Source organism: Oculina patagonica, chromosome 9, assembly GCF_052425735.1.
Source record: "Oculina patagonica isolate OP01 chromosome 9, crgOcupat, whole genome shotgun sequence".
Lineage (NCBI taxonomy): Eukaryota > Metazoa > Cnidaria > Anthozoa > Scleractinia > Oculinidae > Oculina > Oculina patagonica.
Window position 1 is genome coordinate 2,533,809 of NC_135766.1, and position 19,032 is coordinate 2,552,840.

Genomic DNA, 19,032 nt, shown 5'->3' on the forward strand with positions numbered 1-19,032 from the left:
AAGGGTCGAAATTAATTATTTTCAACTTGAAAAAGGTTAGGCTGACTTTTTCAAGTTCTCGCATTTCTGTTTCCAAAATACGCTAGAAACGATCATGATTTGTTCTTTTTCAAGAATTCGGTTGATATCTTTTTTTGGTGTTCTAGGATTATTTTCTGTAGTATTATAGCACAGTTTCGATGGGAAACAATTAAAACCCGTGATACTTCTCCTTTAATCATTGTGGGTGAAGTTGCTTTATGGAAAAAATAATTTCCGTCTTTTACGGTTTACTCTGACTTTTACTTATAGGTGGTCTACAATGGCCCCCTTCCACCTCCCCCACGACATCAACCATGCCTGAGCTTCAGTGAAGATGGCCGCTACATCGGTAACACAGAGGAGCTGCTTTCTGTCTTCAGCCAAGAAGAGGCTCCCCCATCACAAGCAGCAGATCAGGCTAGACGGCAGCCAGCATTCGGTGTCAGCACATCTGCAGTGCCGTTCCCTGGGAGGCTGACGCCAAAACCAGACACTTCTGATGGGCAGGTGTCAGTTGCCTTGACAACATCCTCTGGTACAGTGGCAGGTCTCACTGGAGCCATTGGACAGTCTGTTCAGCGGCCTTTCACTCAGGTACACATGCTCCACACTCAAAATCTGGAATCTAAAACAGGCTGTTCAAATATCTTGCGAGCAGGCTCTCTCTGGGGGGGGGGGGGGGGAGGGGGGAGGGGCAGGGGGGCAACGTAAGCGCTTCGGGGGCAACGAAGCGAGTGCCCTTATGTTGCCCCCGAAGAGAGAGCATGCTCGCAGGCTACTGTTCAGTAGGAAGCTTACTATCAGGAAAAATGCATTCTGTATGTGAGGGGAAAACAGTTCGGCTTATTATTCAGGGGCTTGTTATACCTGACATTTTTTTTGTTTTAGACCGACACTGTTTGCTCGTGAATAGAATCAGTAATCTCCGAAGACATTTTTTCAACGCAAAAGGACACGCTGGAGAGAAAAAAAGCGAACGAAGCGAGCGCGAGCGCTGGCATTCAGTTCACTTGCCGTTCTTTCTTTTTGTTCAACGATCGAATATAAATACGAAAAAAATACAGGGCTGTGAAGAGTCTTTTTTGGGGGGTGGGGGTGGAGTTTATATTTCGAATTGTGGTGGGAGTGGGGAGGGGCTTATTTTCGAGATGGATTAGGGTTGCACGTTTACGGTATAGTATTAGATCGGCTAAAGTGTGTTATCAGTAAGGAATTTATAAGCCCAGAATATTGTACATGCATCCACACTAGTATTAGAGATAAGGCAACTGCGAAAATTCCTCCTGATCTTCGAATCACTGTTGAGGTCATTCGAAAAACGCGGAAGACTGCTGATTAGAGGACAATTAAGAAATTGATACTCTTGTCTACTGTGAAGATTGAAATCGTTTTACTTTTAATTTTGTTTTTTCAGGCTCCTCAGAGGGCGCCTAAAGACACAGTGGTTTATTCTGGAGAGGTGGGTTAATAAAGTAGGCATTACAGTGTATAGGACTGTTAGGCATTCTGTTGTGTGTTCATCACAGTTTTCTACGATAAAATGATACAGTTAAACGTGTTAAAGTCATACTGGACGGTACGAGTTAATTTGCTGTAGTGCTTCACAATAGAGTTTTTTATTCAACGAATAACAAATAGCTAGTAATTTATGTGGATTGGAGAAAAACTGAAATTGATAATACAAAATTAATAGACCCCTTAATACAAAAGGAGACAGAGAGAGCCAGATGGGCACACATTCTCGAACCGTATACGCACGCATTTTTTTGTGCGCGTGGAATGGGTGTAAAAGTAGTTAAAATATTGTATCCTTTTCCTAAACTTTTCACTTCAGTAACTCTCTAAAATAATTAGATGAATTAGACTTAAGGCGCGTCTATTCTGGATATTTTAGTGGGCCCTGTAAAAGCTAAAGGGCACTTTTCCACACCATTCAATTTCCTATACTTAAACTCGTGAAATTCTTACCCTTTATATACCTACAGCATGGAAGAGGTAGCTCTTTTGGGCGGAACCTCGCCGCACAGTTCACCATAGGGAGTTTACCCCCCCCCCCCCTCCCCCCTCTACAAGACGTAACATATTGCCACGTTGGAAATGCAGTCACTTATCAGGTTTTTGTTTTTTCTTTATCTACAGGAAATCGTTAATTTCACCAAGAAGCTTTTTATGGAGGTGATGAATGAAATGTACACAGAAATCACAAAAGAAGCACTAGACAAGGTACATCTGTCACAAATGTAAATAAATATTTCCTCTCAGGTTCTGGAAACGTCAGTCAACAACAACAATTCTTTTCAGAATTACTCTCACCCAGAGTATCACACTATACGAAGTACTGATACCCTTGCGTCCAAACCATTTACTGTAAATACAACTTTTTAATTTACAACTCCAATTAGCTTCAACTGTTTACATCTAAAAAAGTAGGGAAAAGTACATTGTGTAACTTCCGAAATACTCTTGAAATGAAACGTTGTTGCCCTTTAATTTACCGCATCACTCCGTAGAAGGCAAATTACTCACTCGCTTACCAAATCTCAGGTTTAGCGCCCTTCTTTATCATGACCGAACCAAAATGTAAGTAAGCAAAAACAATTATCATTTGCATTAGGTTTGGCACATAAAAAAGTACGGCGTTTTACGCGGGTCTAACACAGCTTAACAATTTACTTAATGTGTTTATTTTCAGGTTCATATTTGTCTGCAGTTGTCTTCGGAGATTACTGATTCTATTCACGAGCAAACAGTGTCTGAGTTCATTAGAGAAACAGCCAATTCAGTGCTGAATGAGGAACTGAATAAAAAGAGGTATCTCGAAATGTGTATTGATGTTATTATGCCTATTACCTAACCCAGTTACCCTAAGATAAGAGAACATCGCGAAACTCTTAACCCTTAAAAGTATCGATGATAAAAGAAGATGAGAAAAAAAGCATCGCTTTCATGATCAAAGAGTATAACTCGGGCGGTTTCATTTGTAACGGCATCGCTTTCGATGCGGTTACGCCTTTCGTTTACACGGGACACAACTGAAACCGGATCGTGGAGCGTTTTCAAAACGATACGGTTTCATTGGTCATGTAAACGGCAAAACCGCATCGATTTGAAAACGGTCAAGTGTTTTGCCACAAATTGACTGGATCGCGAATAGTAAACATGACGAACCTCGCACAGCGTGCAGCGCTTGCTATATACAATCACGTTCGAAAACACTTGGAAAACGGTAGGATATGTTTCGTGTAAACACTTCAAAACCGTGTCGTTGTCGATGCGGTTTCGAGGTCATGAAACCGTGTTGATTAATAACCGACCCCCGTGTAAACGGTGCCTGAAGTTAGTCATTCTTTGTGGATCCAAAAATAATAAAACAGTTCATAATATTATCGTTTTTTCTAATCCCCAGAATTGACGAGGAAAATGCAGCAACACAAGAACGAGTATCAAATACTATTCACCGTGACTTCACAGAAGAGTTTATCTTCCTTGAATGTACAAGAATAGTGAAAGAAGTTATAAGGTACAACGCAACACTTTCCAATGAATATTCAACGCGAAATTGTGTTACGGTTTGCTTTGGTCTTGCGTTTGCTTAGCTTTGACATCGTTCCAGGAAACAGTGCTATGTGGTTTTAACCAATGGTAGTTAAGATGCATATTATTTTGACTAATCAGGTGCAAGCTATTTTCCCGCGCTTTTCCCGCGCTTGCCGCGCTTGATCGGTTTCTGACGAATGATATATTTTGCTCTTGTCACCAGTTCCGGTTCACCTTGATTTCTCTCGCTTGTGTTTTACCGTCATGACAGTTACAAAAACTGCCCCCTTTTTCATTTATTTTTATTATGAAGACGTAGGAATGAATTAAAACAACCGCTAACAGAAGGCGAAAAAACATGATAGGGACACGGGGTCTTTTATGGATTAAAGAAACTCTATCATGGGTTTTCGCCAAATTTGCAAATAAGAAAATGGCCACCAAACTTAGTGGAATATTAAAATACATGTAACCACTTAAAAGAGTAAGGAATATTTCCCTAACACAACAAACGAAGGTACGGATGGCCCAAAAATGAAGAAAATTAAAACAGATTGCGTGATTTGAGATTTGAAAAACTGTTAGGCCGCCAATTTTTTCAAAGTTAACCTTGTACGTTTGTAACTTGACTTATAACGCCAGGGAGACATTTGTTTGTAATATAAAGGCTGGTTTGTTATTTTGATCGCCAGTATGGCATTGGGTGGTAATGGAACATTATTCAAGTCTTAACGTTTTTTTAGGGAGGTACAAGAAGAGCGTCTTCAAAGAGCAAGAGAAAGAGCGTCCAAAGAGATCTGTTTGTCAGTGATTGAAGAAGGAGTATTGGATGAACTACAAGAGCTTGCTGAGGAGGTTTTGCAGGAAGAAAAAACAGAAAGAGATGCTAAGCTTCAACAACTGGCTTGCTACGTCAAGAGGAGAAGAACAGCTCGATACTTTAAGAGGTACGGAGTGTTTGTTGCATTGACCGTCTTAAAATACAAGTTTCATGGTTTGTCTTACTTTTACAAATACAGTGAACTGTGCTTAGCCCTGGATAATGTTTTTTTTCCTGAATAAATCAGCGAGCATTTAGGCTTCACTTGCAGTTAGTTAGTTTGTTTACTTTGATTCGCATCGTACAATTCTAGAAAGGCTTCGTGTTTGTTTTTAACCCTTCTTCCTTGGACAGACTCTGTGATCCTGCAGGCATTGTTAAAGAACGTTACGTGGCCTATACTGAAGCGCGTGATAACATTTTACACACTTCTCGTGCTTCAACGCTATTTGTTCCCTACCTTCACACCTTTACCATTGTTCTGCATCCAATCAAAGCAAAGATGTATCTTCTTACATTGGCCAATGACGTGCTACCAAAAAAAAAAAATCGCCACATTTTCCCGCCCTTTTTGCCGTTGTCGATTCTTTCCGCACTTACCGCCGTATGTATGTTTTCCCGCGCTGTTGGCCTCTGTCACGTTTTCCCGCGTTTGTTCACCGCTTACACACTTGCATCCGGTACACATTTTTGATTCTAGTTTTCGTTACCCTTTCTTTCGCTTTTCATTACAAAACGATTTAACACTATATTCTGGGTTTTTGTTTTGTGAATTGTATGATATCGCTCGTCTCTCTGTCCAGGTGGTTGAAATCTTACCGGACCAGTGTACACCTCAAGGGCCTTCTAAGCACCTTTCCTCCAGGGGCTCCCATGCTGAGCACTGAGGAACAACTCCAGCACCTTGTGGGACACAGAACACAAAGCATCACCATGGCCTCTATTCGGTAATGTACTTGTATAATGAAAGCAATTGTATCGTGAAAAGTACAATTTGTCTTTTTGTCACTGCTTTCATGGCGGTGAACTTGTCGGTGACACAGATGGCCGCCAACAGCCAATCAACTTTGATTTGACATTGATGGAGATTTTCCATGTTTACAGAACTGATGTGCAAGGACGTGAAATTCATGATGTGCTCACGAAACGACAATCTGATTTGGAGGACAGTAGGTATGGCCAAGTACAGTCAACTCTCTATTAACGGACACCTCTATAAGACGGACACCTCCATAAGACAGACACCTGGTGATGGTCCCTGCCGTTTTTCAGTCATTTTACTGTAACCAAACTCCCTATAAGATGGACACCTCTCTAAGACAGACAACGGACACTTCGAAATCATTAACGGACACTTGAGAAGTGTTTTTTATCATGTTTTATTTTTCGAAATACTTCCAAACTTCGTACCGACTTAAAGCAAAGTTAGTCAGCGCCCTAAGGATACGTGTATACCAAGCTTACTAACCAAAAACAATGACGCTTTAACGGATCACTTCTATGCTTACGTGTATGGACACTAAAGAGGCCGTTTACTACTTACAGTATTACAGTTTGTAGCTCTCAATTTTTGCTTTAACAAGCAAATACGGTCCTTTTCTTATTTTAGTCTTGTTGCTGTTAGCAAAGGTTTGTTACATTGTGCAAAGGTTTAACTTTATTATCTCAGAATAACTGGTGTCATGTTACCTCGACTCTCTGCCAAGCGGACACCTCTCTAAGACGGACTGCTGCGACCGGTCCCGAAGGTGCCCGTCTTAGAGAGAGTTGACTGTAAACTACTGTTGTTGAGGCGGCAACAACCAACCAGTCAATCAATCAATCAATCAATCAATCAATCAATCAGTTAATTTATTCATTTTATTTTCCAGAAAGCATGCATGTAGACCGCTGGACGTACCTTCATTGCTTGCAGACTCGATGAGATTGCAGCCAGTTGCTGGCAGATTAGATCCCAGTTCCCCAGTGTACTGGAAATTGGTCATTTCGTTACCAGAAGGTTGTAATGAATTCACTGGCAGTGAGGACAAAGGGCTGGGCATGAGTTTTGTTATCAAGGAAAAATTCAAAAGAGGAGTTTATCCGGTTCATAATAATATTCCACAGGGACTCAAGAAAAAGGTTAGTTTGTAGATTTAAAAAAAGATATAATTACAATAATAATAATAACAAAATTAAAATTAAAATTACACGTTTGAGTAGTTCGCATACCAGGCGTATTTTGGCGGGCGAATATTCCCTTCTAGTGTTTTAACGGCCATATTGGATTGGTTAGATCGAGGAAGGCTGGGGTGAATTTTAAAAGTTTTGGGAGGTGTTAGTCTTTCTCGTCCCCAGAGGCGCTTGTCCCTTTTAGCCGGCTGAGCCTGGGACACAAGGAACAAGTGGCTCTGGAGTGTGTAGGAAGACGCATGATTTCATTGGCTAGATTTTTAACAGAGAGGATTTAAATCAAGCCAATCAAATCAACCGTGGTACTAGTAAAATCCCTAAGGGATTTTTTAAACAGTTGATTTGATTTGCCAAATTTAAGAGGGACAAGTTTCTCTGGAGATGAGAATGGGTGTTTGTTAGAAAGACAAACTGAATCCAAGATGACAGTTGTAAACAACGCGACACATTTTCGCCCATCATAAACGCCTGCAATGCAGTCTTCCGTTTGAAGCGTATGATTCGTCTTTCCAGATAAATCAGGTTATTCTCCAGCTGTTTTATCTTTATTGCCACAAAATAACATCAATTCTACATTTACCTCGACTTTAAAGCTATTGTCACAAATACACACTTGCAATATGAGGGTTTTGGCGCAAATCCAAAAAAATGCGTTCGGGGCTTCGCCTGGCTCGCCTGCCGGCTTCGCCATTCTCGCCCCTCACTGTTTTTTTGGATTTGCGTCCAAAACCCTCATATTGCAAGTGTGTCGGGGTTAGATGACAGCCTTTCAACCCATGCACATGTATCTAGGCAAAGGCACCCTTTTAACACTTGTTGAGGACTGTCCTAAAACAAGTGGCCCCCGCCAAGCCCCAAAGAACAGGCGCGCCAGAATTATTTTTCAATTGAACAAATGCTCTTATTGAGTAAACGAAGATGGGAAGAGGGAGAACTGGAGAAATTAACTTGAATGTAAAGAAAAACTTGAAAAGATCTCGTGGAAAAGCGTTTACAACCTACAAAAAAACTAAAGAAAATGAAAAACAAATAACAATCTTTTTAACAGACGAGCTGATTGAAAAATTAAAAAAACTAGACAGCAGTGTTGTCGCAAACGTTTTGACAAGCTAAACAAAACTTGCACGCTCCGGTGAGTGCATAAATTATCGAGTAACACAGGAAGTCATTGTTTACCCTGTGCCAATTGCGTGGGAAACCCCCTTGACGTAATCTAATTGTTTTTTTTTTCATTTTGAATATTTTTAGCCGGAAAACAACTCAAACTCTTTGTATGTGTGTTTTGAGAGCTATGATTTATTCAACAACAATATTTAATTTGACTAACATGTAAATATACCGTGAAATATTGAGCTAAGAACTTTCTAGCACATAAAAGAACAATATAAGATCACGGTAATTTTATTCACCAGGCGTCATTACTATTTTTAGTTAATAGGTTATTTCCCGATGTAATGACGTCTTTTGTGACCAATCACCGTTAAAATTATAACTATATATTATTCACATAAGCTTTTTTGTATTACACAAGCAAGTATGGCCGATGTATGGAGACGTTTATCAAACCTTTTAATCGAAAAAAGAAGCAAAGACGCAGCTTACGGACATGAATCATTTGGAAACGACAAACTAGGATCTGATTATAATATTTTACATCAGCTATTCGTGCCTTCGCTTCGCGAAACCTAAGCAATTACGGACAACAATCAGATGCTTGGTCGTGAAGTTTGGTTGCAAGGTTAAGTATATCGGATGCTTGTAGACGTTTTTTCAAACATTTTTCGATCAAAATTAAGAAGATTTAACTCAGTTTATCGACATGAATCATTTGTAGATGTCAAACGATAGCCTAATACAACTAAAGCGTTTGCCAAACTTGACCAAAATTTGCCAAGTTACAAGCCAAAACACGTCATCACTTTGGAATGCAATCGGTTACGCCGTAACCTGAATTGACAAAATTATTTTAGTCACAGACCTCAAAACGTCATCACTTTGAAATTTCAAATGGGTTACGCTGTAACCCGAATTGACAAAATCAGCCAAGTTCTCAACCTTAAATATTCCGCCGTTGTCAAGGAACAATTTACCTTGGATACCGTGGCCATAGATGTCCGCCGTTGTCAAGGAACAATTTACCTTGGATACCGTGGCCATAGATGTCCGCCGTTGTCAAGGAACAATTTACCTTGGATACCGTGGCCATAGATGTCCGCCGTTGTCAAGGAACAATTTACCTTGGATACCGTGGCCATAGATGTCCGCCGTTGTCAAGGAACAATTTACCTTGGATACCGTGGCCATAGATGTCCGCCGTTGTCAACGAACAATTTACCTTGGATACCGCGGCCATAGATGTCCGCCGTTGTCAACGAACATTTAACTTAGCAACTGAATAAAATTATTTTACTTAACACACTTGTAATGTTTATTGATTGCTTATTATATCATTAAAAAGCTGTTGATTTGCATAAGTCTGACGCTGTGGGACATTCACCCACACACACAAAAAAAAATTGCATGCCTTGTTCAGACAAGCCCTTGACTTTGGGGATTAAATCAAGTGTTTATTTTTTTTCTGATTTCGACTCGGCTGAAAGTCACTTTAAGCGCGCTTTAACCTTTTATTTTGCCTCGTTCAGGCAAACAACAACCTCTCTTGTGATGTCTCGAACATTTTTTTGCAACTCGAACGACAATGCTTCCATCACAAAGTAAACTACAAGATGAGCGCAGACAATCATTCTTTCATTAAATGAAAAAATGTTCTATTGGACTGAAATTTTATTTCGAAATGTCGGTGGTGCTTTCGAGAAGTTTTTTTTTCATTTTTTGTCTTTCTGCTTTCATGATCTCTTGTCGTATTTTTTCGATGTCTGGCTGTGAATTTGTTTGTTTGTGTGCAAAGCTTGAACGTAAAGTCTCTTTAAGTTGACGATATTTCTGCATTTCTCGTAAGATCAGTTGAAACTCTTTGTCAGAAACAAGATTATCATTCAGAGCTTGTGAGACAGAGCTGTTTATCGAGTCATGTTTTGCAACAGCCAGAGCGAGGATTCTTGAGTGCTTATTAACTTTACGTTCAAGCTTTTTGTTGATAACTGACAGGCCAGTGGAAGCTGCACCAGATATACCTGCTACTGCTGCAACAGGCACGCCGATAACAATTCCAACACCAGTAAGTGAAGTGGCAACAGCTCCAGAAGACAGAGCTGCCGTCACGGCGCCAAGACAGACCACGGAATAGTGAATAACTTTCCGGACTTTTTTATATTTTTTTAACACAAGCCTGTAATGCTCAGCTTCAGCGGATATTTCTTTTTCAATTTTACTTATTTCAGTCAGCCGAAAATTCTCGGCATTTGTTGGGAGGCTTGGATAAAGTTGTGTTTCTTCGCGATCACCATAAGCAGGGGCACTCGGGAGAACATTAGCAGATGACATGGTCTCGTATACATAAAAGTTAATTTTGTATTTAATTTAATTCAATTCCAACTCATATGTAAGATTTGAGCCGTTAAAATCGAATGGCTTTCCATTCTCATCTCTAATCGAAAGAGTCAGAGATGATACATTTTCTTCAGCAGAAACGTCGCGCAAGACGTTAAAATGTGTATTTTGGTAATAAACTTTTTCATACGGTTTTCCACGTATGTCAAAAAACGCTAAAAGGCTTGATGGCTTACCATTTAGCAAGCTTTGTTGCTTGTCGATAAGGTCACAGTTGATGAAGTAATTTTTAGGATTTGAAACATTATTTACCTCAATTGTTTCAAAAAATTCCTTTTCAATACTTGCGTAATTCTCAAACCCAGGCAAATTAAAGAACTTAATAAGACTTTCATTCAGTCCAAAAGTTTTTAAATTGGGCTCTTTTGCTTTTATTATCAATGAACGGCCTGCAATGCCTTTTGTTACAGAAAACATGTTTTTCTCTGGAAATCCTTTTTCAAAAATACTCCCAATGTCATCGAGTGAGAAGTTTCCTTGCCGTATATAACGCGCCTTCTCTTCCTTGTTCACTTGTTTATAAAAAACTATTCCATCCTTTTCCAAACTATTCCAGCTGTTGTAAAGAGAACAACTTAAAAGCCGGATATAGCTCGGTTTTGGAATAGGCTGGTCAAAATAAACAGTGTTCGGATTTTCTTTTGTGGTGACAGTCAGCACAACCATTTTTATATTAAATAAAAAAAAAAATGTTTAATATAAAAGAGGACCATGGATGCAAAAACAAGAGGTTTTATGAAGTGGATGAAAACCCCAGAAGCAACTACAATTTCTAAAGCGGCAAAAGACAATGCATGGAAACCTTTTCTTGCAAAATATCCAAACGCTGACCGAACAAAATTTGTTGCACAGGTTGAGTTCGCGTACAACCACACAGCAACGGCAGACATTTATTACAAGGCAGGGCAAGGCCATTTGATAAATGTTTTTGGCTCTGACAGCAAATATTGGAGCCCAGAGATGAAAAAAGCACTGGGGGTGAATCAAATTTCAGGCGGTTTTCCACAACAGCTGTCACCAAGCGGCGCAAAAGGCTCATCTTTGCCAATTCCCGCGGTTGGATTTCACGAAGCCGCACCGAGTTTGAAAAAAATATTTAACAGCCAAATCAACATCTACGTCACACCAGATCAATATTTCACAACGAAATTAAGAGAGATTTTTCAAAAAACAAAACTGAAGCATACATCAGGAAAAGAGTCAAAAAGGTGGCTTGCTAGCCAAAATATGGGCTATTGGCCACAGCAACTTAACTTTGCGGTATGGTGCGCGACAACAGGCTGCGGTATAAGTCGAGATATTTTCGATGAAGAGCACTCAGCTCTTAGCTTGCCACCGATTGTGCGTAATTTTTATCTTTTTCACGTTTATTTCACGATAAGGCGAATATTGTTTCAGATGGGGGGAATTCAGAGCGTAAGCGCCTTGCCAGGCGACCCCACTTTTAGCCAGTTCGACAACAAGTACGACGTGGCTTCTTACAAAAGAATATGCGCTGAGTTCGGTGTCGACCCGTCAAGCGATTTCCGTTTCACAACAGGCGCAAACCACGGACTTGGTAACGTTTATATCTGGATTACTAACATTGGACCAAACAAAACTGGAGCAAAATACCCCGATTACGATAAATTTTCGGATGAAGGTGGAACTGCAAGCAAAGGTAACTTGATTCAATACATCGAGCCAGACGACGCTGCATATGCACAGGCAGACTGGTTTTGTCCTAACGGCACTGAAGGGCTTACTCAGGCAGGTTTGTCGAGAGTAAACCAGTCGATAGAGGCTTTTGTCTACTGTATTCTCGGTTCGCAGGTGAACGTTCGAAGTAGCATACTTGGAACAGGCGGCCGTGCAAAGGAAGCGCAAAGTGAGTTCCTCGTGTTGGTTGAAGACGCTATAAGGCAACCTGATCTGGCAAAGTCGGTCCAAAGATACCAACTAGCCATCGACGAAGCTAAGGTTCGGCTTAACCTTGCAGTCTGCCCAGGTGCCTGGCTGATGCCCGCTCGTATGGTGATAAACACAGAAAGCGTTGTTGGCTACAATAACCAGCTTAAGCAGGCTGTTGTTGGGATGAAATTAGGAGTGAATGATGAGGTTAATAAAGCTACAAAAAAAGCAGCTCTTAAACTGATGGCGGGAGGAAAATCAAAAATCAACCCACCAAACAGCCACCCTTCAAATCCTATACACAAGAGCGCCACAGCAAAAAAAAATTGGACACCCGCCGCAAGCGCTGCTGAAACACCAGCTAGCAACGCGCAAAGCGCTAAAGCTACGAAGGCCGTAGCCAATGATTCACACGAAATAAACAAAGCAACTGTTGCTGTTGGCGCGGTTGGAGCAGCAGCTTTGCTCTACACCCTTATGCGTTAACGTCTCTTTTTGATGTATTTTTCAACAAGAAAAGCAACCACAGCAAGGATAAGCAGCCAGGTGTGCTCTGCAAGAAATCCAATTACTTGACCAGCGGTTTTGAAAAGAAATTTCGCAATCGAGCCAATGAGACCAGGCAGAGCTGATGCTACCTTTGAGCCAATATCACTTAGGCCTTTCCCCAACGCTTTGCCGGTTGCCTTCAACGCGTTTGTAATTGTTCCAATAACAGAACCAATCGTGACACCAGCAGCAAGAAGTATTGCTGTTACTGTCACGCCATATTTTTTGAAGATCTCTTTGATCCTCTCACGAAGTGGAAGCGCCCTTTCTCTTTCTGCAATCTGCGTTTGCAAACGCCCGAGCTCCTCGGTTCTTTCTGCGACTCTGTCTTCCGCTGCTTGTTTTTCAGATGGCGAGGCATTATCATCTTCAATAATTTTTTTGTCTTCCTCGTTTTGTTGTTTTATCTCGGCTTCTTTTTCTTTTAAATCATCCAACCCTTTTGTGTTGTTGAGATTTTCTTCCAAAGTGTTTCTTTTGCTCTCTTGGGCAGCGAGGACTGCCCTTAGTTGGTCGCCTTTTTTTTGTTCTTTTGCCTTATCTTTTGCCAGTTTTTCAAGAGCAGCAACTTCTTTTTCTGAGTTTTTTACATCAGCTTCAAGATTTTTATTTAATAGCTTAAGTCTTTCTACTTCTGATTTATTTTCAACAGCTGACCCAAGTTGTTCAATAATGGCGTTATTTCGCTCGATTTTTATTCTTTTTTTTCTACTTCTTCGATGGCTTTTTCTTTTTCTGATGCGATTTTTTGGGACTCTTGAACTTGGATTTCAGATTCTCTTAATCTTCTATTGGTTTCTCGTATTTCTTCATTTTCTTTCTCAATAAGTTCTTGTGCCATTGGTCCAAGTTCTTTCCTGATTTCTTTTGTAAGACTTGGATTTAGCTGTTGTTTACCACCTGTACCCCTTTTGGTGGTGAAAAGGTCATATAATTTTTTACCAGCTCCGGCCATTTTTACTTGTAATCTGCCCTTTAGACTGTAAGAAGCTTCAAGATTTGTTGATGAGCTTTCTGGAAACACCCCTTTTAGAGACTTCCATGCTTTTTCGCTCATTGATTGCGCACTGTCAAGCAAAGGTGTTTCTTCGTAGGATGTGTCTGGCAGCCCGCTCTGTTCGTGCTGCATCGTTTGCATTTCATGTTGTTCACCCCCATGGTAGGGTGTGGATGCCTCCCCGGGCTGAAATGGTCGGGTTGTGTCGACCTCTTGTTCCTCTTCATCATCGTTATCACTGTTGTGGTCAAGATCTCGGTCCAAATCATGGTCCTCGTATCCAAACTCACCACCACCTTCCGCCATCGCTTAATTTATATATATATATTTTTAAATTAAACTTTTCAATTTAACAATAAAACCAATCGAGAGATGGCTGCTGTTCAAGAAAACCTTCGACCGGGACGCACAGAGAAAATACTCGGCGCACTGAAAGCCGAGCGCGCGGTAAAACGAATCACTTTCGACCGCACAGAAGCCAATCCAGAGGAAACGTTGTATGTTTCAGTGCCCAAGCTGAACGAAAACGAGGTCATTGTGCCCGGCTCGCTGGCGCTGCGCTTCAACATCGACTTGAGCGGAGGCCATGCCAACAACTTTCTGGTTGACAACGTCAGCCGAGCTCTGGTCGACGATTTTGTTGTAAAGTACGAAGGCACCGTCGTGCAGGACACGGTTGGCTATGACATCTACAAAATATTTGAGGATTTTTTCCTTTCGCAGGAGGAGCGCGACGACAGGGTGCCAGAGGGCATTCAGAGCGAGGACCTTAACAAAATTCGCTCAAATGCTGGCGATAAGAAAACTTCAGGTGTGGACGCAGAAAAAAAGCTGAATGAGATATATGGAAATAAATACCGCATCCGCCTGGATCACCAGATTTTAACTGACCATGGGGCATTTTATCCTCAGGCACTATACAACGATCTTGTGTTCGAACTGAAGCTCGCGGCAGCCGAACATGTGGTCAGAGGCTCAGATACAACAAAACTAAAATACAAGTTGACAAACATCCAGCTGGAGTACGAGATGATAAGAAGCGAGGAAATTGCAGATGAAGCGTTCAGCGCTTATTCGGGCGGCAAAGAGTTCGCTTACGACCACATCCAGCGTGTTAAAGTGGTGACTTTTGCAAAAGGCTCCGACACACGTCTGAATCTAAGGGTCAACCCGCAGAGGAGGTCCATGAAAGGTATCTTGCTCCTATTTATTGAGCAATATAACAAAGGTGCAAGGAGCTCGGAAAAGTACATTAACCCGGACCTTACAAAAGTAAGCATCACTGTCAACGGCTCGCCAAACATGCTGTACAACAACGGCATCGAAGGAATGGACATTTGGGGAGAAGTTAAAAGATTCTACATGAAAGAAAAAAATAAAACGCAGCACATGACTCTGCAAAAGTTTTACACAGAAGACAAGTTTGGCCTTCTTATTGATCTGCGTTCCATGGCTGACCACTCGATGCACGGAAGCGGCACGCGCCTTGTGAACACAAAGGACGGTGTCCAGCTTGAGCTAGAGAGGAAAGCAAGCGGCTCAGGTAATTTGAACTGCCACATTTACGTAATCAGCGACGCCCAAATGAATATAATTGGCAGGCAGTTAGAATCTGTGCTTTTATAATTTTTTCTTTGAAAAAGTGTACCTTAGGTACATATACGAACGAAGATGGATCCTGCCAATATACCCTTCAACGCCCTCATTGTGGGACCAACGAACTCAGGAAAAACAAGATACGTGGTCAATCAGCTTTGTGGCCCTTTCCGAGGCAAGTTTGACTACATCGTGCTCATCTGCCCGACGTTCGCGCACAACAAGACTTATTATCGCTTTGCTGAGGAAGATCTTCGATTTTTTGTTTTAATTTGTGAGCAGCACGAGGTGGAATCTTGGTTAAGGCTTTCAAGATTTCTTTTTGAGGGTACGAACACGCTTATCATCCTCGACGACTGTGCTGCTTCGAAAGATGTAAAAGGAAGAACAGGGGAGTTGGTGAATCTTGCTTTCTCTGCTCGCCACGCAGGCTTGAGCATATGGGTGTTAACCCAAAAATTGACAAGCATAACATCCTCATTCCGCGAAAATGTTGCGGCAATCGTTTTCTTTTACACCCCCTCTGCCAAGACCACGAAGGCAATCTTTGAGGATTACGCTGGCGAACTTGCCCATGAGGATTACAAAGAAATCATTTTAAAGCTAAAAAAAAATAAGTTTTCGCATCTTGTCATTTCTCATCGCCACCCTTACGGCACAAAATTTTCTTATTGAACATATTTTTTAGAGTAATAAATGGCTGACCCGTTCGCAACTTCTCCTCCCGAGAGCGTCAAGGGCGCTGCAAGTGAACAAGAATTAGCTTCCGTAATGGAACTGCTAGGAGCTGAACCAGAAAGTACAGAAAGCGCTATGGCACTCATTCAAGGCCCTGACATTCCTGCTTTGCGTGAACAGCTTGCAATCCTTGTTTCAACAGGAAAAGCCAAAGAAGCAATCGGTGTGCAACTGACACACGAGCAGGTGAAGCGCTTGACAGATAAAGAAGTTGAAAAGTACTTAAAGAGATATGAGGCATACGTTGGATCCAAAACAACCGACAGCTTGATTGACAGCTTTATTTTTCTTGTTACTAAAGTCGTTGGTATGGCCGTAAATATCAAGGACGTCAATGATTATCAGAAGGAACTCAAAAACGACTACATCATCAGCAAAGAGCTGTCCACTTTGGCAGGCGGTCTGGCTTTGAAATGCGGCCGCTTTCTTGCCGTTGCAAATGCTGCGCTCATCACAACAAAGCACATTGATTTAAACGAAGCTACAAAGTCGCACACTTCGCTGTGCGAAACCAAAGGTGCTTCCAAAGATGCGGACACAAACACTACTGAAGATTTTTCTGAGCAATGCTAAGAAAATGCTAAGTAATTACTGAACAATGCTTAGCAATTGCTTAGCAAAAAATCTTGCTGAGCAATTTTCTATTTAAATATTATTTTTTTTTATTATAAATGGCCGAGCTCGAACCAACTCCGATCGCTCAAGAAGAACAGAAACAAGTTACTTCAACAACTCCAGCAACAAAGCCTGCCAAAAATCCAAAGCGAGTTGCTGCTGGCAAGCTTGCAGCTGAAAAAACAAAACAGGCTCGTGAAGCACAGAAAAAAGCTGCTGTCGAGGCTGCTGCAATAATTGCAAAAGAAAAGGAAAAGAAATCTGCTGCTGCAAAGCGAAATGTAACACCACCGGACGTAACGGAACCAGCTCCGCCCGAGCCTCAGCCGCAATCAAGCGGTCTCACCACAAATCAATGGATATCTTTGCTTGGTATCGGCGTTGCAATCGTTACAACTTATGTGAAACGCGAAGACATAAAAGCCTTTATAAACGAAAAAAGAAGTCCAACATTTAAAGCTCCGCCAACTCTTATAACTGATGACACACCAGGGGTCCCAGAGGAACCCCGCGCTTTGCGCGTTACAGCAGAAAGTATTGGAAGGGTTGCAACGCGTTCTTCAGACACGCCTTCGACAATCCAAAATGCCATTAGACCTCGCAAACAAAGAGGAATCCGTCCGATGGATTAAAAAATTTCTTTTGAACATTTATTTTTCATTTATTATACCGACAATGTCCCTTGGTTTTATTCTTGACAACCTTGTTAAAGGTGCAGCTATGGCTGGTATTGCATTACTTTGGTTTGAATTTTCCAAAACTTGCGTTAAAACCGCTATTCGGGTGCAAAAGGATGAGGATACAATTTTTAAAAGAGGTATAAAAAAAACAAAAGAAGTTGAATCTGGTGAAGAAGTTGCAAACTTTGCTTCGCAAAACGGTGAAGAATAAACAAAAAAATTTTTCAATTGAATATTTTTTATTATTTTATACTGAACCGCCATGTCTGACAACAAACTCGTAAAAACACTCATGGATGCCGCGACTCTCACTGGCCTTGCCGCCGGAATCGGCTGGGCTGCCAAAAAAGTTGTAAAAGAAAACTTCACATCCGACCCAAGCAGCAGTTTTATGAACTATGTAAAGTTCACAGCCGTCATGGCTGGCAGCGTTGCACTTAAACAGTATCTCGAGGACCAGAAAATTCTCCCAACCAATTAAAAAAAAATTAGAATAGTATAATAACAAAATGGCAAGCGTCGCGATTATGGCTGGCGGAGCTATCTTGAACGCTGCTGCTTTCATTGGCGGCAACTATCTTGCTCGAGCTTTGGGTGGCGGAGATGACGCCGCTTTGAAAGAAAAAGAAAGACACGACAAAGCTCTCGAGGCTTACCAGGCAGCTTACGCGAAGTACTCTCGCGACCGCACGAAGCTTCTCGACTGGATCGAAACCAACAATGAGATCAAACAGCAAGCGAAACAAAACTTTACGAACACAGACTACGCTTTCAAACTCTACAACCAGGCACATCCTGACAAACAAATGATTCCTCCGAAAGAACCCAAGTTCTCTGATTTCTATCAGCCAAGTGAGCAGCAGAAACAAGGTGAACTTATGTTCGTTGGCGCTGGCGCGCTTGCACTTGGGTACGCTGCCTTTCGGTTTCTTTAAACTTTTCTTTTTTTCTTGTATACACATGGATGCAAAGATTTTTGCGGAGCAAAACTTTTCGAAGAAAATCTCGAAAGTCTACTATAGCCCCCAGGGCTACTGGAAGGGAATTGCAGCGATAAAAAAATTAGCCGAGGCGGCCAAGGTTTCCGAAGATGCCGCAAAAAAGTGGCTCGTTAAGCAGGCCCTTTGGCAGATCTACCTTCCGGCACCACGATACGTTCCTCGCCCAAAATTCGATGTTTCTTCTCCAAACGCGGTCCACCAGGCGGACCTTCTTTTTCTGCCACACGACAAACTGCCGCGAGGGCGAAAAGTTTACAAATACGCTCTGACTGTTGTCGACGTTGCCAGCCGTTACAAAGAGGCCGAGCCTTTGACCTCCAAAGATTCAACTGAGGTTGCAAAAGGTTTTCAGACAATTTACAGGCGAAGTGCACTAAAATGGCCACAGATGCTTCAAGCTGACCCTGGTCGCGAATTCATGGGGGCTGTTACCAAAGAAATGGAAAATCACAAAACCTATATTAGACGCGGGCGTGTTAATATCCACAGAGATCAAGCTATTGTTGAACGTTTTAATCAAACACTGGCAAAGCGCCTGTTTGGTTATCAGTACGGTGTCGAGATGAACCTGCCATCTGGCCAGCGGTCGACAGCGTGGGTAAAAAGGCTACCCGAAGTTGTTGCCGCTCTGAACAACGAAGTAACCAGTCTTACTGGTAAGAAACCTGCTGCTGCAATTAAAGAAAAGGCTGTTTCGTCAAAACCGTCCTCAAAATATACAAGACCTGTTGGCAAGAAAGAAAAAAAACTCCCCTCTCTCGTTAATGTGCGCTTTCTCTACCAACCTGGCGAGCTGGAAGGCGGCGTAAAAAGGGCTACAGATCCGATTTGGTCATTAAAAGTCTACAGCATTGAAAGGTCTGTTACTAAACCTAATCAGCCAGTTCTTTATTACTTGCACGATGG

The 19,032-nt window shown here is 41.7% G+C and overlaps 1 protein-coding gene across 5 annotated transcripts in view; it reads left to right on the forward strand.

Moving 5' to 3' along the window:
- Nucleotides 1–19,032, forward strand: part of LOC144665184 (germinal-center associated nuclear protein-like) — a 60,817-nt gene that overhangs the window by 22,428 nt on the left and 19,357 nt on the right. For all 5 annotated transcript variants that reach the window (XM_078526357.1, XM_078526359.1, XM_078526360.1 and 2 more), the window contains exons 20-28: nt 292–615; nt 1,436–1,480; nt 2,161–2,244; nt 2,714–2,832; nt 3,428–3,541; nt 4,302–4,505; nt 5,182–5,325; nt 5,483–5,551; nt 6,250–6,499. In XM_078526357.1, coding sequence (XP_078382483.1) covers nt 292–615; nt 1,436–1,480; nt 2,161–2,244; nt 2,714–2,832; nt 3,428–3,541; nt 4,302–4,505; nt 5,182–5,325; nt 5,483–5,551; nt 6,250–6,499 — 1,353 coding nt within the window. The remainder of the gene's footprint in view (nt 1–291; nt 616–1,435; nt 1,481–2,160; nt 2,245–2,713; nt 2,833–3,427; nt 3,542–4,301; nt 4,506–5,181; nt 5,326–5,482; nt 5,552–6,249; nt 6,500–19,032) is intronic.